Consider the following 19,640-nt stretch of genomic DNA (forward strand, 5'->3'; position numbering starts at 1 on the left):
TAGGATTGGGACTATTTCCATCTACTACCACTGACAAAAGCCATCAGTCAACATCTCAATCTAGCCCTTATTACAACACATGCAATACACAACATAGTTTCTAAGAGAGAATTCATTATTAATCATAAAAAGAACTTGATTTCAAACCATAAGTGCCAGGAAAAGCAAGCTTGTTTTTAACAACTTTCCTTGTACAGAGATTACATGGTTGAGAGCTCAAATTTGCTAAGCCCACATATTTGTAAAGAACTTTTACGTGTGACCTGGTATGCAAAATACTGTTGCAATATGAATAAAACATAACTTTTGCAGAACATTTACCTTTGCCTGGATTTTTATTCATTCTGAAAACCAGAATTTTTTTTTGAAAAAAGGATTTTAACTATCAGAGTTTCTTGAAAAATAAGTTCTCTTTTTCTATTGGAAAATAAAAGAAAATTAAGAAAGCAAACAACAGAAAACCCTGACAGTTAATGTGTAGTCCATGATCAGAAGTTCTAAGGCAATTATGTTTTCCTTCAAAATGATACTTAAAGTTTTTGAGGTCTGGCTATTTCCAGTACATTAAGATCACATTAAGCCAGGAAACCTTAGAGAGCAAAAGGACTTTACACCTCTTTACTAAAAGAGGTATAAATGTACGTGGTCAGAATCAGCAGGCTCTTTGAATTACGGTTTGATGTTTCCAAATACCTGTTTTCAGAGTTTTTTTATGTCTGTCAAAGATTGAGATACCATATTCAAACTCAAGAATCACACAAAAAAATTAATTTTTTAAGTAAATTATTCCTTCTTAATTTATTTTCTCTACTGTATATCTAAGCATTGTCATGCATGTGTTTGTTTTTTTAAGAATTGCAAGAGTACTACTGATCAGTATCATGAAGTTCCTATATCTGGAAGTTATAGTTGCTTCAGATGAAATCTAAAAGGCCAGTTGGCCTAAAGGAGAGCATTAATGTTACTGAAGTCTATAGCGAAAAAACAGCATCAAAGATACAATGGTCTCTGCAGCTGGTGAAGCCTGCTGACAAAGATCCCCTTAGGGAGCATGATATAGAGTCTTTATCTAGCCAGAGTCAGCACTTTCTGCCCAAGGGGAAAACCAGCACTGTACCAGGAAAGGAACAAGTCTGAAGCTTGACGACAAGGACCCTGCAGTGTCAGTGAAAACTTTGAGGAACCAGAGACACCAGCAGAGGAACCCTGAATCCTTAGCATTGGGGTCAGAAACAGGACCAGAGTTGGCTACCAGGTGAGTAGCTCACACAACAGAACTGCTGCCAAAACCAGATACAAAATATCAAAGAGCATCCTAAGGAAAAGGAAAAGGAAGGGGAATTAAGAGATTAGAAATACAAAAAGGAACCTTTTGTATTCAGTTATTTAGATGCAAGACTTATTCTAATGTTAGCTGCATACTTCCATGATTTATTCTTCTGTCACAGAAAATAAACAGATGAATAAAAATGATAAATTTTCGGAAGCACAATACCAGCTGTATAGATGATCATCGTCATGGCTGGGTTTTGGGAATGAAGATTAGGGAAAGGTCTCTACCCACGTTTGACACAAGCGTGTTGGTGGCTAATAAGGCCGATACGAGACAAGCATGTCCAATTGCAAAAGGCACAGCAGAAAGAATCCTTAGGTGGTAAATTCTGCAGGACATGATTCTTTCTGCGTTGCCTTTTCTCCTCGAGAGTGATCCTGCGTGCGTTCTCAAAGGAAGCAGCAGCGTTATAGATGGTGTGTCTCCAAGCCTCCTGATTGGAGGCCAGAGTAGACCAGCTATGATGATCAATATGGCCAAGGCTGAGATGTTATTTCAGGGAGTCCTTGTATCTTTTCTTCAGGGGTCCTCTCTTGCGGCAGCTGGTGGCAAGTTCACCATAAAGCGGTGAACTTAGGGAGACGGTGGTCCTTCATCCTTGAGACGTGCCCTGCCCAGTGCAGCTGTGTTCTCAGCAACATGGCCTCAATGCTTGTGACTGTTGCTTGTTCTAGAACAGATGTATTGGTTACATAATCTTACCAGTGGATGTTTAGGATTTTACGAAGGCAGCATTGGTGGAAACGTTCTAGGAGTCACAGGTGGTGGTGGTAGATGACCCATGATTCAGATCCGTATAAGAGAGTAGACAGCACTATGGCTCTGTAAATACTGATCTTTGTACTTTTCTTCAAGTGTTTATTTCGTCAAACTCTTTTATGAAGCTCTCCGAAGGCACTATATGCCTTTGCTAACCTGTTGTCTATCTCTCCATCAATCTTACCACACGAGGAGATGAGGCTACCTAGGTAATTGAACTGCTGGACTGATTTGAGCTCTGATTGGCCAATGGTGATGTGGGGATGATGGAAGGCTTCCTGAGGTGCCAGTTGATAGAGAACTTCTGTCTTCTTTAAACTGACTTCCAGCCCAAATAGTTCAGCAGCATCTGCAAAGCAGGATGTTAAACACTGCAGAGCTGCTTCTGTGTGGGCAACAAGAGCAGAGTCATCAGCATAAAGCAGCTCCCGGACAAGATGGTTTAAGGTCTTGGTGTGGGCCTTCAGTCACCTCAGATACCGTACTTATCTGTAAGAAGTTTTTGACCATTAGCACTGAGTAGAGGACTTTGAGCTTGGTATGTAGGCCCATATGCTGTTTTCAGGGCTTCATAGAAACCTCTGTGATCACCCGTGTCAGCGCACAATTGTGTTTTTTCAGCTAGACTGATCCACCACTTGTTCTGTATGTCACGGAGTTTCTGTCGGAGTTTGCTGCATGTAATGCGAAAGGCTGTTTTTCTTACATAAACACATCATAGCTACAACATGCTACCACACAATTTGAGGAAGAAATATCTGTAAAAACCAGAGTAGAAGTATCTATAAAGGATATCTAACTGACAATTATTCACTAAAACTTATAATTTCATGTGTCTTTATTAAGAGGAAACTGCAGGAGAAAGAAGGATACAGTGGGAAAAGTATTATATTTTAAAAACATCTCCTTCATAAAACAGCAAGGTAAAAATTGCTCTGCCATCTTAATACTGTTTTGCTTTCAATAAATATAGATGTTTTCACAGAAACTAATGAAAATATCCACTGTATTCCCTCTGATTCACTAGCAATCAAAAGCACTACCTAATTTGCAATATGATGATTTGGACTATTGACAATCATCCACAAAGATTATTTGGGTTTAATATATTTTGTCTAGTGAGAGTAGGAAACAGCTCTGCCACAGCAGATCATCATCTGTCAGAACCACCATCAACACATCCTAAGTAAGTTTAATGAATGTAGGAACAGATGGAAATGGACTGTACCACAACTTTTACAATTCCTTCTTCATTGTTACTGCACCAGCACCTGCACACACCGATGAAAACCAGCATTGAGCATCCCAAGCCCTAGCAAACTTTAAGAAATAATGCCCTGTCAGTCCCCAGGAGACTGAGCCCTGTATGTCTGCTTACCCTGGTCCCTGTAAGCAGGGGGTGTGCAACAGAGCAGGGGGCAGTGGGACAAGAGCAGGGCCCTGGCACAAGGCTGGGAGCAGAAGCAGCTGCTATGGAGCAGTTTGCCAGTCCATTCACATCTTCACAACTCCACACACTGGACAGGGCTTGCCTGTGAGTTTGAACAACCAGCTGCATCCAGCATGTGAGATCATGGAGGTGTAAAAAGAGGGAAACGACATCTTAACACACCCATTTCCAATGAAAGTTGATGAGATGCATTCTTACATAAATTCTTTCCTGTTAGATTTGTGGTCAATGTGGTTAGCATGGTGTGGTTTCAATAGTATGAGTAGCCATCAATCTAATCATATTTCAGAGAACTCTCTCAAGTACAAATATATGAGGCAGAAATAATGGGGCTGAAAAGCTACAGGTTTAATGAAAAATTTAGCAGTCTAAGGGGAGATAGAAAAAGGCAGATTGGAATGGAACTAAAATTGAAGCAAATTCTTAGGTAGCTTTTAGCAAGTACTACATAACTGCTATGTTAGTACTAACATTCATGCAAAATCGGTGTATCAGATTTGAGTTCATTTAATAAACACGAACTTTACAGAAAAATGTAGCAATTATGAAGATCTGGAATGTATTTTGCAGTAGTTATGATAAGGATCTAACTGTAGGGTTTTCCAGAAATTAATGTTCAATATTAACCTTAAACTTGTGTAACCTTTTTTTTTTTTTTCACACCTTTCAACAGACAGATATCAGGTTAGTGAAGGGAAATAACACTGCCACATAGTCTGCTACATACAGTTTCTGTTGGTAGGGTTTTTTCTATTTGGGTAAAATAATTAAATAAATGAGTTCCTGCCAAGTAGTTATAGATACTAAATGGTAGTTATGGTAAAGTGTTTTAACAGCTGTGGCTGAAAATGGGGAGTTATCATATGTGTTATTGTGGGCAGCACTCAGATAATTATTGCAAAAGAGTTTCAACAGGAGAATAATTTGTAAATATTTGCTACACTGTCTTTGTTACTCTTCATCAGGAACCTCTCACATAGAAAACCAGAGATGTCTGAAACCTGCTTTTAGTGGTATTATTGAAGTTACTGCATAAAATCCCTTTCTTGGATCTAGTCATCAATTCACACTCTTGCCCTTCTCATCAGCCACTAGCAAAACAACACTTGGTATCGTACATTTGCAGAGCTACCCAAATGGCTAACATAACTCAAGTAAGACCTGTGAATATTGCATAGCTAATAAGGAAACAGATTAATTTCATTTTGCTTTTCTCATTACTCTCTTCATGAGAAGAACATCTTCTGACAGAGAGAACTGCCTTGGACCCAAAAACTTCTTAAGTTAAAGCTTGATGCTTGTCTGTCATAAAAATATTGCATATTATATTCTCTGAATTCTATTGGGATGGTGATTTTCAAACCAAATATACTTCCATGCACAGGTGGGACTTAACATTCCCCAAACTTGCAGAACACATTAAGACAGCAATTTGAAACATCATCTAAGATTGTGTGTGTTATGTCTTTTATTTCTTTTTCTATGAAGTAATAAGGAACAATAAAAATCCTAGTTATTTATATAGAAAAGCACCAAATTCTCCCTTTATATTTAAGAAATATTTTTATTGCAGTAGTTCATCATCCCAGTGTTTTAACTAGATCAGAATTGGTTAAAATTCAAACTTCTCTTTTACTAAATACTTTTCCATCCTCTTATATTATTTGAAATAGCTGGGCAATATACATGTCCCCATCATTTTGCTTGATACCTTTTTTTGAAGGATGAGTTATTATATCCCTGCCTAACTTATTAATCAGTCTGAGGAATAACAGATATATAATGATTCTAAAATGTCATTGGAAGGAGCAGGTAACTACACATCCATCCATCCAACTTTAATATATAAAGAATTTGTTTTGGGTTATTGTGCTATCTTTTACTGTCTTCTCAAGAACAAAGCAGAAGAACTTTCTTCTGCCAACTAACAGAGAATAAATGAAGAATATTTTTAAGTGTTTTAAAATAATGTAATACTCAAATGAGTATTCTTCACTGTCAGTATTAAAATTAAACCAGTAGAATCATAGAATCCTTTAGATTAGAAAAGACCTTTAAGATCAAGTCCAACCATTAATCCAGCGCTGCAAAGTCCACCTCTAAACCATGTCCCTAGGTTCCACATGTACACGTCTTTTAAATACCTCCAGGTATGGTAATTCAGCCACTTCCCTGGGAAGCCTGTTGCAATGCTTGACTACTCTTTCAGGGAATAAATTTTTCCTAATATCCAACGTAAACCTCCCCTGGCCCAACCTGAGGCCTCTTCCATTCATCCTGTCACTTGTTTCTTTCAGACAGTTGTAGAGAGCAATAAGGTCCCCTCTGAGCCTCATTTTCTCTAGACTAATTAACCCAGCTCCCTCAACTCCTCTTCTTCATACTTGAGCTTGGGACCCTTTACCAGCTCCTTTGCCCTTCTCTGGACATGCTCCAGCACCTCAGTGTGTTTCTTGGAGTATTTAAAAGTAGAGAGTTGTAGAGAGTGATAATGACCTGAAAAGCAGTTGTAGATAGGTTGGGGTCAGTCTTTTCTCACTGGTAAGAAGTGACAGGACAAGAGGAAATGACATGGCACATGCAGACATGGTTTAGTAGTAGACCTGGCAGTGTTAGATTAATGGTGACACTCAATGATCTGAGAGGTTTATTCCAACTTTAGTGATTCTATGATTCTATGATCTGCAGCCTTACCAGTGCCGTGTACTGGAGGACAATCACTGCCTTGGTCCTGCTGGCCACACTATTTCTGATACAACCAGGATGCCATCGGCCTTCTTAGCCATCTGGGCACACTGCTGGCTCATGTTCAGCTGGGTGTTGACCAGCACAGCCAGATCCTTTTCCTCTGAGCCACTTTCCAACCACTCTGCCCCAAACCTGTAGCTCTGTAGGTTGTTGAGACCTAAGAGCAGAATCAGCACTTCACCTTGTTTATCAATCACAATTGGCCTTGGCCCATCGATCCAGCCTTTCCAGAACCCCCTGTAGAGCCTTCCTACCATCCAGCAGATCAACACTCCTGCTCAGCTTGGGTCTCATCTGCAAACTGACTGAGGGTGCCGTCAAGCCCCTCATCCAGCTCATTGATAAAGACATTAAACAGAATTGGCCCCAGTACTGAGTACTGGGGTGACCAGCCCCAGGATGTAACTCCATTCACCAGCACTCCTTGGGCCTGGCCATCCAGCCAGTTTTTTACCCAGTGAACAGTGCACCCATCCAAGCCTTGAGCAGCCAGTTTCTCCAGAAGAATACTGTGGGAAATGATGTGCTTACATTTAGATGAAGTTGGTTACTCCACTGACCAATTACTTTGTATTCTGTACTCTTGTTGGTGATTTGATACTGAAAAATATCATAGCGCCCAGGAGCATCTCCATTTTCATTGAAGACAACAGGTGTTCCAGCACTCCCTGAAAAAATTAAAAAGCAATTAGGACAAATACCTTTAGAGCAATTAAAAAAAAATATGTTACAGAAAAAACAATAATTAGAGATTGACCAGGTTCTTCATAGTGCAAATCTAGTATGATAATAAAGTAAAAAAAATCACAAAGAGAAAATGTTTATTATTATCATCATCAAAAATCTACCCTATCTATGATTCCATGAAAATAATTTTAAAATATGATCTTTTGCAATAATTTTTTCTGGTTGAAAGATTGGATTTTTTTGTGTGTGTGTATTACAGAACATTAGGAAATTCTGAGATAAAACAGAAGTGCAGAAATTCCTTTTGACATGCAGAAAGGCATATTTGCACTTTAGGATGTGTATACATGTAGTAGGCACAAAATAGCAATCTTGTAACAAACTACACTAAAAATTTCCCAGTTAAGTACAAAAATAAAATTAATATCATCAGTTTAGGAGTCAACACTCATAAAAGATCTTGAAATGCGAGTGTTTAAACTGGGTCACAGTAATATGGTAAGTTTCTAGCACTGACCACCTGTGCAAAAGTGTTTTATCAAAATGAATTAAGGACAGCAACTATGCTGGTTTCTCTCTCCTCTATACATGACACTGCCTGACAGAAAGGGACATTACTGAAGCTGTCAAAAGTTATAAAAAAGCTCTCTGTTCTTAGTTCGATCAATGAAACATTCAAAGACTGAAAACAACATATCTACCTTGGCAACCAGGCCAGCTAAATTAGAACATATTTTGATGAATTCCCTCAAGGTGACATCAAGGATCTGCACTCCTATAGAGATCTTCAAAAACTACACAATGTCATTTTCACCCATTCCTCAAATTCATAAATATAGGTGAATCATGTTTATAGTTTAGGTCCAATAAAGAAAAACTCAAGTATGTTAAAGTTCTATTTCAGTGACTGGAGATTAAATCTTTACCAAGGGAAAAACCCAAACCACCAAAAAATGCACTCCACAATGTTTTCATATTTCCCCACGGAAACAACCATGAAAGGATTATCCAGTTAATAGTAAATTGCTACAGTATAAGACATGCGAATGTAGCATCTAGAGGCACTGAGTCTACTGTGAGTGATTTCCAGAGAATGCAAAAAAGGAAAAGCTCAGAATTCTAGGTATATATCAAGTAGAAGCTAGCTAGTAGAAGTGGGAACAGCATTCTACACACACCAGAATTTCAGCATAAGTACTTCTTGTATGTCTGTCTGTCTGTCTCTCTCTGTTCTCGTTTTGTATAGCAGCTTTCATATAAAACCGATATCCAGTGAAATAAACAGTGTTTTGAGAGTGACAAGTGGTGCATTAAATGTGGTGCCAATTTCACAGTTCTGCCAGCAAAAGTCTGGCTGCAAAAATTCAACGTGAGCACTCATGGAAGAAGAGTATCAAAAAATTATGTGTGATAAAGACTTAAGACCCTATGAAGAGAGAAGAGACTCAACAGAAGATTTTAGAAAGTTCTTCATGCTTTGCTCCCAGTTCTTTTGACAGAATGAAGGGCAAGAAAAATGCCAGTCTACAATCTTCCAAGCAATGAAATTATGGCAGTTATGGAGGTAACCTTCAAAATATTACTCTTGAGTAATGATAGAATTAATTTTTCCACTCAGCAGCCTTTAAAGAGCTCATGGAAAGAACTGTTAATTTTACAAATGGATAGGAAATGTCCTTTGTATCAGTTAAGACCAATGGGAACTTAAAACATTATTATGCTCAGCAATAACAGTGTAATCTGTTTTCAGAAACATCATCTTTTTTGGGGTTTAGTTTGGGTTGGGTTGTGGGTTTTTAATAAAAAACATAGTTAATAACTTATTTTGATATCTGTTTCTGAAGTCTCTCTTTGCTAAGTAAAGGATATATTTACTTACTGTAATATAACCTGGTACTGAAACAAATTTACCCTCCTCCTTCCCAGTTTACAGCCAGCAGCATTAAACAGCTCTGCATCTCTGGCTGTTAAATTAGCAAACCATTTCTGAAGCGATGTATCTGTGACCTCAGCTGTTTATGGCCCTTTCAAAATGCAGGTTAAACTAACGAGAAATGTTATTTAGCAAAGAAAAAAATGTAAAATGCATGAGGTTTTTTATTCAGAATCAAGGATGTAATGGACCCTTTTGAATTTTCAATACCTTACACAGATATCAAGGGGTACCCTTTCCGATGAACTGTTTTATGACAGGTCCTTTGTGCACTGGACTTGAAAATTCACATTCTTCTGAAGAAATCTTTGAACATGTACCTTGATGTTCATTCTTAAGATGCTGCTCGGCAGCTACCTTATCCTGCACGTGCCTACTTCGTCCAGATATATTTCACATGATTCTAAAACATCTTAGCTCCTACTGCAAACTGCAATATTAGTTCCCTGTGAGGTTACAGCATACACTTGCCCAGATGCCTTCTGGTGAAGTTGTTCTCTTTACATTTCAGGAAGTGGAAAAGAAGTGGATTGACTTGAAAATCACAAGTTCATGTGCAGTAGTGGCCAACTGCATATAAAAGTGATTAATCTATAAAGGTTCTTAAATTAAGAACAGTGGTGAACCTTATTTAAAAAACATATTCTATTAAATTAAATAAACACCCTGGGATTTTTCTTCTATGACAATCTCTAAAAAATTTATTTATTGTGGAGAACTACTACTTCAGTGCTTTGACAAAAAAGCGTAGAAAAGTCCAGAAAAGTGCTTCTGCTGATAAGTCTCACAACTGCCATTTACAGAATATTCCAAATCTAGTGGAGCTGATTTAAGTATGAATTTTGATAAAAATCTTTTATTTCATCAGATTTGGATGGATATTAATTTCTTTTTTTATAACTGAAATTAAAATTACTTTAGCTGATTCTTCATCCTTTGAGCTGCACCACAAAGGCTACTTTATCTGTTACGAATCTAATGAAATAAGCATGGATTCAAGGGTATGTTTAGGTGAATGGAAGTCAAGTAGTTTATTGTACACTATAATACAGTTAATACTGTGTATCAAAAACTTCAGAAAACACCATCTGCTAGAATTTGGCTTTACTAAAAGACTCCTCAGATTTATATTATTTCATTATTTCATACAATTATTTTCAAATACTAGAATTAGGGGTTCAGATTTTTTTTTTTAATGATAATTTCATTTTAATTAGTTGTTAAAAGGAAAAAGTACTATGGAGCTGTACATGAAATAATTGTTCTCGGGAAGTAGAAAGAGGAAGAATAACGAATTTGAACTTTCAGTACCAAGAGTTCCCAGAGAAGAAGAATATATTTGTAAAATTAAACAAGAAATTTATCACTGATAAATATTTCAATGAGACAAATTAAGTAGAAGGTTGAAATGGAATAAATGGGAAGAGTAAATACAAGCTGTTATAACATTTAGTGCTTGAAAAAAAAACCCACATAAAACTATAAACAATCAGAACTAAGAAAAGTTAATTTGTCATTGTCAGGCTGTCAGACAGAAGAAGAATACACACTGTATCATGCTATGTAAGGTTTGTGATAAATGAAGCTGTTATCTTCTCAATCTCCACACAGCACACATTTTCAAACAATGAGCAACGTGGTTAGTAAAATAATAAACAATGATTTTCTTACACCTATTCAAACTCTGAAAAGACTGTTCTTCATGCTTATCCTACATGTCTCAGTTCAAAATTAGGACCATAAAACAGGATTTCATCCAGTTGCTATAAACACAGGCCCTTACTGACATTTTAAATATCATAAGATACTGGAGACATCCACGCAGATATGCAGAATATGCATATGACAGAGAATCTCTGCCTTTCGAAGGCAGCAGCTGGAGGACAGATGGATGCCCTGGAGTATCTTAAATGGCATTCCATGCCCACATTTAGGCAATTTATCTTACCACAGGGCAGATTCTAGCTGTTCATGTACGAATGAAACAGAATGAAAGAGAAACTAAGTGCTACAAGAAATGAACTATATACAGATTTGGGGCATATGTAATGTAAATTATGGTGGTACTCCCTACAAGTCTTATAAAGAAAGTAAAAAATTTGGTATTAAAGAAACCTGATATAAATCGATTCCAGGTCAGGCAGTACAACTTTATATTATTGAAGGTACTGGAGAAGAACTTTAGCTGTGATTCTGTGGAGAAGGGTATAATTTATTTGATGTCTTGATCTTCAGCACAGTGAATAATTAAAATTGTGTATTTCTGTGAAAGGAACAGTTTGTTCCACCTTTGTATGGGAACATCAGTTAGGGCAGGTACCATGAGCACGTGGTATTTAAAATAATAAATAACAAGTAGTGCTTTTTTCCTTACAGAATGTATTAGAACTTCTTGCCACAGCAAGCACAGAGAAACAATGTCTCATAAAACTTACCATAAAATGAATATAATTCAGATATGAGACTCACTCGATATTAAAAGCAGTGATCTAGATGCAAACTCTGATTCATACAGTCCTCCAGCAAGAATATATAGGAGAAAAATTCATTTACATTTTCTTCATTCCCTACATTCTCTCTCCCAGCATCTTCTATTGGCCCTTCTCAGTAAATGTACTACAGTGGTGATTCTTTTTCTTCTTATCCTTTAGCAAATAATACTTGCCCCAGAATATAAAAGAACAGAACTCTAGCTCCTCTCCCTACAGCACCTTGAGTCTACTATAAGACAATACGTATACCTGCAATACAACTCCTTTAAAATTGGTAGACACCAGTCCTGCTATGGTGACTTAGTATTGGGAACATAGTTTTATATCTCTCAGTGTGGGCTCATCCCCGTTCTTCTCTGCTCAGCAGGGCTATGCTTCTACCTTCACCTCTCCTCCTAGAGGTGGGGCATTGTGAATGACTTTCCCTACTCCACAGCTAAAAACAGGAAGGGTAGGAGATGTAGATGAGCTACTTCACACATAGGTGCCACAGCTACATTAGAACCAAAGCCTTGTCAGAAACCTCCATCAGTCCCAGAAAAGAATGTGACAAAGGAGGTTCTGATGGGGAAGAAAGTCTTAAGGGACAGAAAATGAGCCCCTTTGCCTCTCCCTTGCCAACTTTGTTCCTTTCACCTCTGGAAAATGGACAGTTCTGTCCACGTGTGACATAGTAGTAGGGAGAGGGTTTTGAGGAGTAGAAAGGAGACAGAGAGTGTGAAAAAACCTTTGCTGTTCCCTACACGTAGCCATAAAAGCTCAATGCCACTATCATATTGGAAAGAATCCAGACTCTTTTTATTCTGTACTCAGAAAATCTGTAGAGACAGGTTTCATCCTAAAATCTCTGGCATACATTGCATTCCAGAGAAGACTGATCCAGTTCTGCAGCTGAAGAACACAGCAAGTCAAAAAAAGCTAACAGGCTCAGGGAATGGACATTGTATACAATGGGGACAGATAACTCAATGCCCTAAAAATCAACACATGGTATAAAATTCAACCAAAAGATAAATACTACTCTAGAAACATCCTAAAATAGTAGCAAGGTGATATGACATTATCTAGTACCATCTAACAGCTTATACTGGAAGTACAAGCTGTATAAGAGTATAAGACTATAAGAAGGTAGTTATGTTTTGGGGGTAACAACTATAAAAGTATGTGAATAGATGCATAACATTTTGTTTGCATGGTATTATAGACTGGATAGTATCAAATGTCCTTGGTTATGATTTCTATGATTAAAAAAAAAAAAAAAAAGCTTACACATATGCTGGGAAGTAAGTGGGAGTGAAAGTGCAAAGAATCTTTTCTTTTCTATGAAAATAACTGCAAGTAATTTGTTTTAGTATTGCCAAATTGAATACACTTTAAGTAGACACAGATTTCTCTATTGAATCATGGTCACCTGAAGACCCCAGAAACACAATCACACAATACACGCATAGATTAAAAGTCTTCATATCGTTTATTCCTATTCTCATGATTCTTCAGGCAAAAAACCTCTTCCAAGAAGCTGTAGCTATATAGTGCCATTCGAAGAGATCAGAAGAGATTGGGGGCATCCAAGATCTTCTGCAACTTTTAGTTACCTAAAACTATAATTAATATATTTAAGAAGCAGAGAACAATTCCATTCTGACCATAAACATGGCCATCAGTTTATCTGAGGGTATATATGGACACATCAAGACATATTTGAGAACTATATGGCGTGAAGAGGTTGGGTGAACCCTGCCTGCATCTGTCATCAGCAGTAGCCAGTCTCCAATGCCTCATGAGATACTGAGGACCATAGTTATTCTATTTTTTCTATTTTTCCTACTTCAGGGCACAATTTGGGAAGGTGGGAAGGGTGTTGTGGTGCTTCCCCCATCCTCTTTTTTTTTTTTTTGGGGGGGTGGGTGGGAATTTCATTTTGCTAGTCCCAGAAAGATATGCTTATTTCAGCACAGTTGACTTCTGTAACATTTTGTTGTCACACTTCAGGTAAGAGCCTATCAAGCTGACAATTGGTAGAGTGTCTTTCAGATGATAGCAGATGATACCAGACTTTTCTCATCAGCCTTTTCTAATTTCAAGGTAGAGATGGGTTACAGCTGTTCCGCTTCAGACCCCAGTCTGAGCATTTACTTCAATCCAGGATGAAAACATGCCAAGCAAACACATACACACCTCTGTGAACTTCAGAAGTCAAAAGTGCTTCAGATAAAGAAACAACTTTAGTGAATATTAGTAACTCACAAGTGTCTGTACAGTCTCAGAATGAAAGATTTCTTTCCTTTCTACTGCAGAACAATACTGGTACTGAACCATGTGAGAGAAGGATGTGAAACTCAGTGAAAGCCCTGCCCAAGAGGTGGTCGAGCTCATACAAGGAAGACAATCAGATATTCACACAGTACTACAGGAATCAATACAGACTCTGATGTGCAGGAACTAGTTAAACTGCAAGGGATGTCTGCAGAAAAAGGGTGTACCTGAAGAGCCATCTATATTTCCAGGTGCTGTTGGGCAGAAGTTTTTGAGAGTTTGTTCAGCTTCTCAAGCAACTCTTCTGTACTAATAGATTCCTGAGGCCAATGGAAGGCCATTAAAAGTGCTTCGGTTCAGATGATAACGGCCTGGGGAGCAAGGCAACATCCTAGTGAGTAAGGTAACAACCATCTTCAGAGTAATTGTTAAAATGGAATCAAAATGGGAAAGGGGGTAAATTGTCCTGCTAATAGGTGTCATCCCCAGTATGAGGATTGCTGTCCCAACTCCAGCGGAGCTTTTATTTGTGATTCTACTCCTCTGTCTCCAGGCTCTTCTCTTGGAAATCCTAGACCATGATCACAGTTCTCAGATAGAAAAACGTGATCCATCATGCTAATACTGATATGTAATGACTGTGGTATTTCTTGTCTGAGCTTTCATTATTTTTCCAGAAATGATATATTGCTAGAATAAAAATGAACAGAAAACAAACAAAACCATTGCTCCATAATCATAGTTGAAATAATGGATTGCAGAGAGAATGAAGGAATTAAACAATATCCTATCGAAGGCTTATACAAAGTGTAGTTAGTTTACAAAAAAAAAACACACCAAAACCCCAACACTCAACGTACAAACCCACAGCCAAAAGCAATTAGCTATGAGAGTGTTCTGAAAGCACATACATAATTTAAGATTTCTCAAACAAGACACATCTGCGTCCTTAACGCTGTCTCATTGGGATTGTCATTATGTAACAGACATTAGTCCATTAACATTTGGTTAACAGACACCTGAAACATAAATGCCATTTTATCTCTGTAAGAAGATACTAAGCTCCACATAGTATTTTCCTCCATATGCAGTTTATTATGACCGATGTATTCTCAGTTACCCATGAGGCTAGTTCATCTTACTGAACAAGGTCCTATTTGACATTAAGCTATTTGTTGTTTTTCCCTGAGTGCAATAAGCTGTTTGATAGTTAAAAGAATTAAGCAGGTTAAAAGTATATCAGGGCATTTCCTAATATTTATTTCTATCAGTTGGAAGGGATCAAAACCAACGTTCCTTCCAGTACTTCTGCTGAGGCTTACACTCTGATATTTAGAGAGGACTAAGCTCCAAAGTGGAACTGTTAAATATCCATAACACATTTTGTAGCTAGATTTCTTTTGTACAGTCTACGTTGAAAATGAACTAACTCACACAGCCATGCACACATACATACAGAGTTTCAGGTCATGCTTCAATCACCATAAAAAATTTGGAGAGAGGCATCGAGCAGAAACATCACTGTCTGAATCTCAGCTTTTCCAAAGTATCCAAGATAAGGTTATTTCAGGTTCATGACCTTGTCATTTTTTATTCTCTAATGTTTCTAGAATGCAAAACCGTCTAATAGAATTCACAATGAATACTACGTTATTCATTAGAGTACTACCTTGTGCCAGAAAGAGGGGCAAGACTACAAAGTGGTTATCAAGAAGTCTGATGTGCTAAAGCAAGGAAAAAAGTCCTTCAGTCCTGCGTAGCAATAATTAATATATTGGAGTCAAAGGATAAGTAATTTATAGGTTTTTACTAGCTTGTTTCTTTGTAATTATGACAACCATTAGCAAGCAACTGGTGTCCAGTGAAAATTTACTCTGTTGCTATGGTTATTTTAAGATAATTGTAGAGCTATTAGTCTCCAAACGCATAAAACTATATTAACACTATAAAACATTTAAGAAGTAATTTTAGCCTACAGTGTTTTACAAGCAGTTTACAGGTCACAGTCTTACTGAGTAACTTACTTAAATTTGGAAGTAATTTAAGATATCTGTAGCCTATATACTCCCATTCTTCCTACTTTTAAAGACCCTACATTAGAGAACATACTTTCAGGAGGTCAGTCCATGGAATCTTTCAGTATAAACTTTTCAGAAACTTATATACCAATGTTTATACTAGTTTTATATCTTTATGGTTGTTGTGAAGGAGTATAACTGAATTTTTTTCCCTGACTCTTGCCTAGGATACAAGTTTATTCACCTGTTTACATGGATCATGTTAGAAGCTGTCAGTAATTACTGGAGCAGTAATTTACTTTTATCAAAGAAAAACAAATCTTTATGAGAAGAACAACATATTTTCTGAACAGCTAATCTCTCCATCCAAGGAGACTGGTGATGAGTACATTTCATTAACACATTTTTACAGGTACAGTTCTGTATTAATGTTAGTGAACACAGGCCATACTGTTAACGCAGTGAAGAGTCAGGTTGTATGTTTAAATCTTGTCTACTGCTATGAGAAATTCACATTCCAAAAAGTAGAAGTACTAACCACTAACATTTTTAGTATTACTGAAATTTTAAGGCTAATCTCAAAAAACTTCATTTTGGAGCCCAGATACTAGGTTCATGTAACATGAAAGAATCTCTTTAGCTTCCTTTAAAAAGTTCTGGATTCTCAAGGCCATGGAGAAAAGCTTTTATATGCAGTCAAACTTCTAGTCAAAAAAGCAGATGGTGCAAAAGAAATGCTCCAAGATTATATTTAATCTTAGAATTTTAAGGCTTCTTTGGGGGCCTTATTCAAGACATCTGAACTCATGGTATTGGAACACTTAGATATAATAAGTGATATAATGAAAAATTATAGCATTAGACATGCCTCAAATCTTGACATTATCTTCCCTATATAACTAAAGTATATAATGATTGAAAGGTATATACTAGTTACTTAAATTGGGTTTGCAGCTAATTTGCATTGTGGAAAAAACACACAAGTTTTAAAAAAATCAAAAATGCAAGAGAGATATTTTATAGATGTGTTTGGCTCAAAATTTCTAAAATAAATCTTTCTAGTTTATCACTGTACAGCAAGAGTCACATAAAAACATACATTCACCTTTTCTTTCTCTTGCCACAGTTATCAAGGCTTTTAAGACTTAACATGCTGGTTTGGTTTAATGTCCTAAAAGAGATATTATTTGAAAACAAAATAGACACCGTTCTTCTCTCAAATTGTACTCAACAGCATTAATAGTAATGATACTGTCCTGCTTGTCACAAATAGTCCTATGGAAAGCTCATGGAGTGCAGGGACCTGTTGAATTGTCAAGAGATGAAGTCACATACTTTGAGCTGGCAAAAGGTGTGCCTGACAAGAGCGTTGAACCCAGCATACTAGGTTGAAAAAGAGATTCACACACCAACAGAAGGAAAAAAAAAGAAAACAAACAAATGCACAAACAAACAAACAAACAAACAAGAGCATCTTGCTCCTGGTGCTACTATTCAGAATACCCAAAAATAAGCTTTTAGGACTGACTTGAAGAAAATGTTATTTGGGTTGCCAAATTCATCTGGTTATGCCCAGGTGTCCATAATCTAAGATCATGGCATTTAAAAATAATTCATACTTTAAAGTTTGGTACCTAGATTCAGTGCAGTTATTGGAACTCATATAGCCATAGTTTACCTCAGGTATTTAATGTAAGCAGAGTCTTCCCAGCTGTCTGAAGCCTTGTGAAGTCCCTAATAATAGCCACAGAAAACAGCATTGTGTGCTTACTTATCATCATGCACAAGTTCAATTTTTTAAATGTCAGTAAATCTAGTGTTTTCGCTGATAACTATGATGCAATATGAAGATTTAACTACTACTATTAAGTATTTCAAATACCACATAAAGCCTCTAATTTCCAAATTTTAGCTCTACCTGCTTAAAATAAATTAATCATTCTTGCAGGTGGTTGGAGGAAATGTTCTCATTTGTTATTGCAGTAGGTATGTGCAAGATACCTGGCAGACATAAAATGGAAAAGGTCTTGTATAGATTCTCATTTCCTTTAGCAATGTCCCTGTAAGAAAGTTGGATTTCTGTACCCTGTAAGAGTAAAAATCAATATTTGCCCCTGCAGCCTTTAGAGCAGAACAAATCACTTAAAAAAAAAAAAAAAAAAAAAAAAAAAGTAATTTTTTTTGGTCCAAATTTTAGTGTTATTTAAAAGATTATAAAAGCAAAGGATGGCAATGGGCATTTCTGCTTACTATGACCTGAGCAAGCACAATGGGACACATCCTGTGCTAATTATTACAACTTGCACAAGCTTTAGTCACAGTTACATCTATGTATCTATAGGTAATGTTAAGTCCAAAATGATAAAGATGTAGGATTTGATGATCTCATTGTGTGAACTGCAGTTAACACTATACATGACCAGTATTTGAAATTTTTAATCCCATTGAATGGTTTCATAAAAAGATGATTTACCGACTAGGTCCCTCCCAAATCCTTACAAAAACAAGACTCTGGATGCTGATCTTACAGAAACTACCAAAGAGTTACAAAAGCTGCTTCAAGGAAGGATTCTATCCCAGAGAAACAATACTGTGTTATTACCACAGCCTGTCAGATTTCAGCTGCTTTCTCTTACAGTAAAAACTCCATCAATTCAGTCCACAGAAATATTGCTGCTTTCCATTCCCATATCACAGACCCTTGGAACAATGGCTTTACCATCCATCAAAATTCCAATAAAATAAGAAAAACCAAACCACGAATTTTATTCATGAAAATATTACGAAGCCTTTCCAGATTCTTAAACTATTCTATCTCTACAGTTATCTGAAGTCCTTTCTTTTAAGGACAAGTGGACATATGAAGTATGTAGTTGCAATCTTAGTAAGTTCAATAAAAAAAGTAATACACATAAAATCCTTTTTTCTAGAAAGTCATCAGGTCTTTTTGCTGTTTCTACAGTCCAAGAAGTCTTAGGTCATATTTGTAGCCGATTGTTCCAACACATCTAGGCAGGAAAGACTGCAGGAAGGTATCCCTGAGCTTCTTCAGAGGAGCCAAAACACCCACATATTATAGCGCATTGTACCTTAGCAGCACAATGTCCGCAACCAGCACAGCTTCGTTAGTACCATGTTGGGTCAGGTTCAGCCAGCCCCATGTCCCAGCACTGTATTCTCATCTGCATTCTGATATCTGAAAGCATCATACGCAGTTCTGCAAGGTTTAGAGGTTTTTCTTGCAATCAGTGTGAATTCTCCAGGTGTCCAGGTGCCAAACTGAGAATTTTCACCTCTCTTGCAGTCAGAATATATGCGTTCATGCACCAAGGTTCAGACAGAGTGGTCTCACCTGATGATTATGCAAGATTGTCTCTCATACCTGTCAGATAACATTTCATATTTTGCCTTCTATTGTTCTTTTCCACTCTCTTTCTCACTGTGGCATTTTTGTTTGAATATAAAATCCTGTTCTGATCATTGCATTCCTTTCTTGCTCTGCTTTAATTTCTTGTCACTTTTTTCTTTAGGATGGCTCTCTATCAGAACAAAATCAAGTAATGCCTCCATTACTTGAGTTCAGCTTTATAAAGGGTTCTTCAATAAATACAAGTAATCACCAAAATCATGAGTTGCTTTCTTGAGAAACATTCTCCAGAAATCCATCCATCTAAACTGATTTCCACCAGCTGACAGTCTGATGGATTCATTTAAATGAAAAAAATGGTGTTTCACTGAGGAAAGCAAAGATAATAATTTGTGATAGATCATTCATGACCCAAAAATCTGTCCAGAAAGCAGTTGATTCACAGTATCATATTTATAACCTGTGTCCAGATGTTAAAATACTAAAGCAAAGTTAAAAATAAATAACCCAAACCAACCTACCAACCAAAAAAACAAACAAACAAATAAACCAAAAACCAAACACCTCTCCGATTTTGCAAAAAGTAACTTACAAATG

The 19,640-nt window shown here is 37.0% G+C and overlaps 1 protein-coding gene across 5 annotated transcripts in view; it reads right to left on the reverse strand.

Annotated features, from left to right (window-relative positions):
* The window catches only part of GRM8 (glutamate metabotropic receptor 8), a 332,411-nt gene that overhangs the window by 62,979 nt on the left and 249,792 nt on the right, over positions 1 to 19,640 (reverse strand). For all 5 annotated transcript variants that reach the window (XM_064656189.1, XM_064656185.1, XM_064656186.1 and 2 more), the window contains one exon: positions 6,822 to 6,958. In XM_064656189.1, the coding sequence (XP_064512259.1) occupies positions 6,822 to 6,958 (137 nt within the window). The remainder of the gene's footprint in view (positions 1 to 6,821; positions 6,959 to 19,640) is intronic.

The sequence above is a fragment of the Pseudopipra pipra genome, chromosome 5, assembly GCF_036250125.1.
Source record: "Pseudopipra pipra isolate bDixPip1 chromosome 5, bDixPip1.hap1, whole genome shotgun sequence".
Lineage (NCBI taxonomy): Eukaryota > Metazoa > Chordata > Aves > Passeriformes > Pipridae > Pseudopipra > Pseudopipra pipra.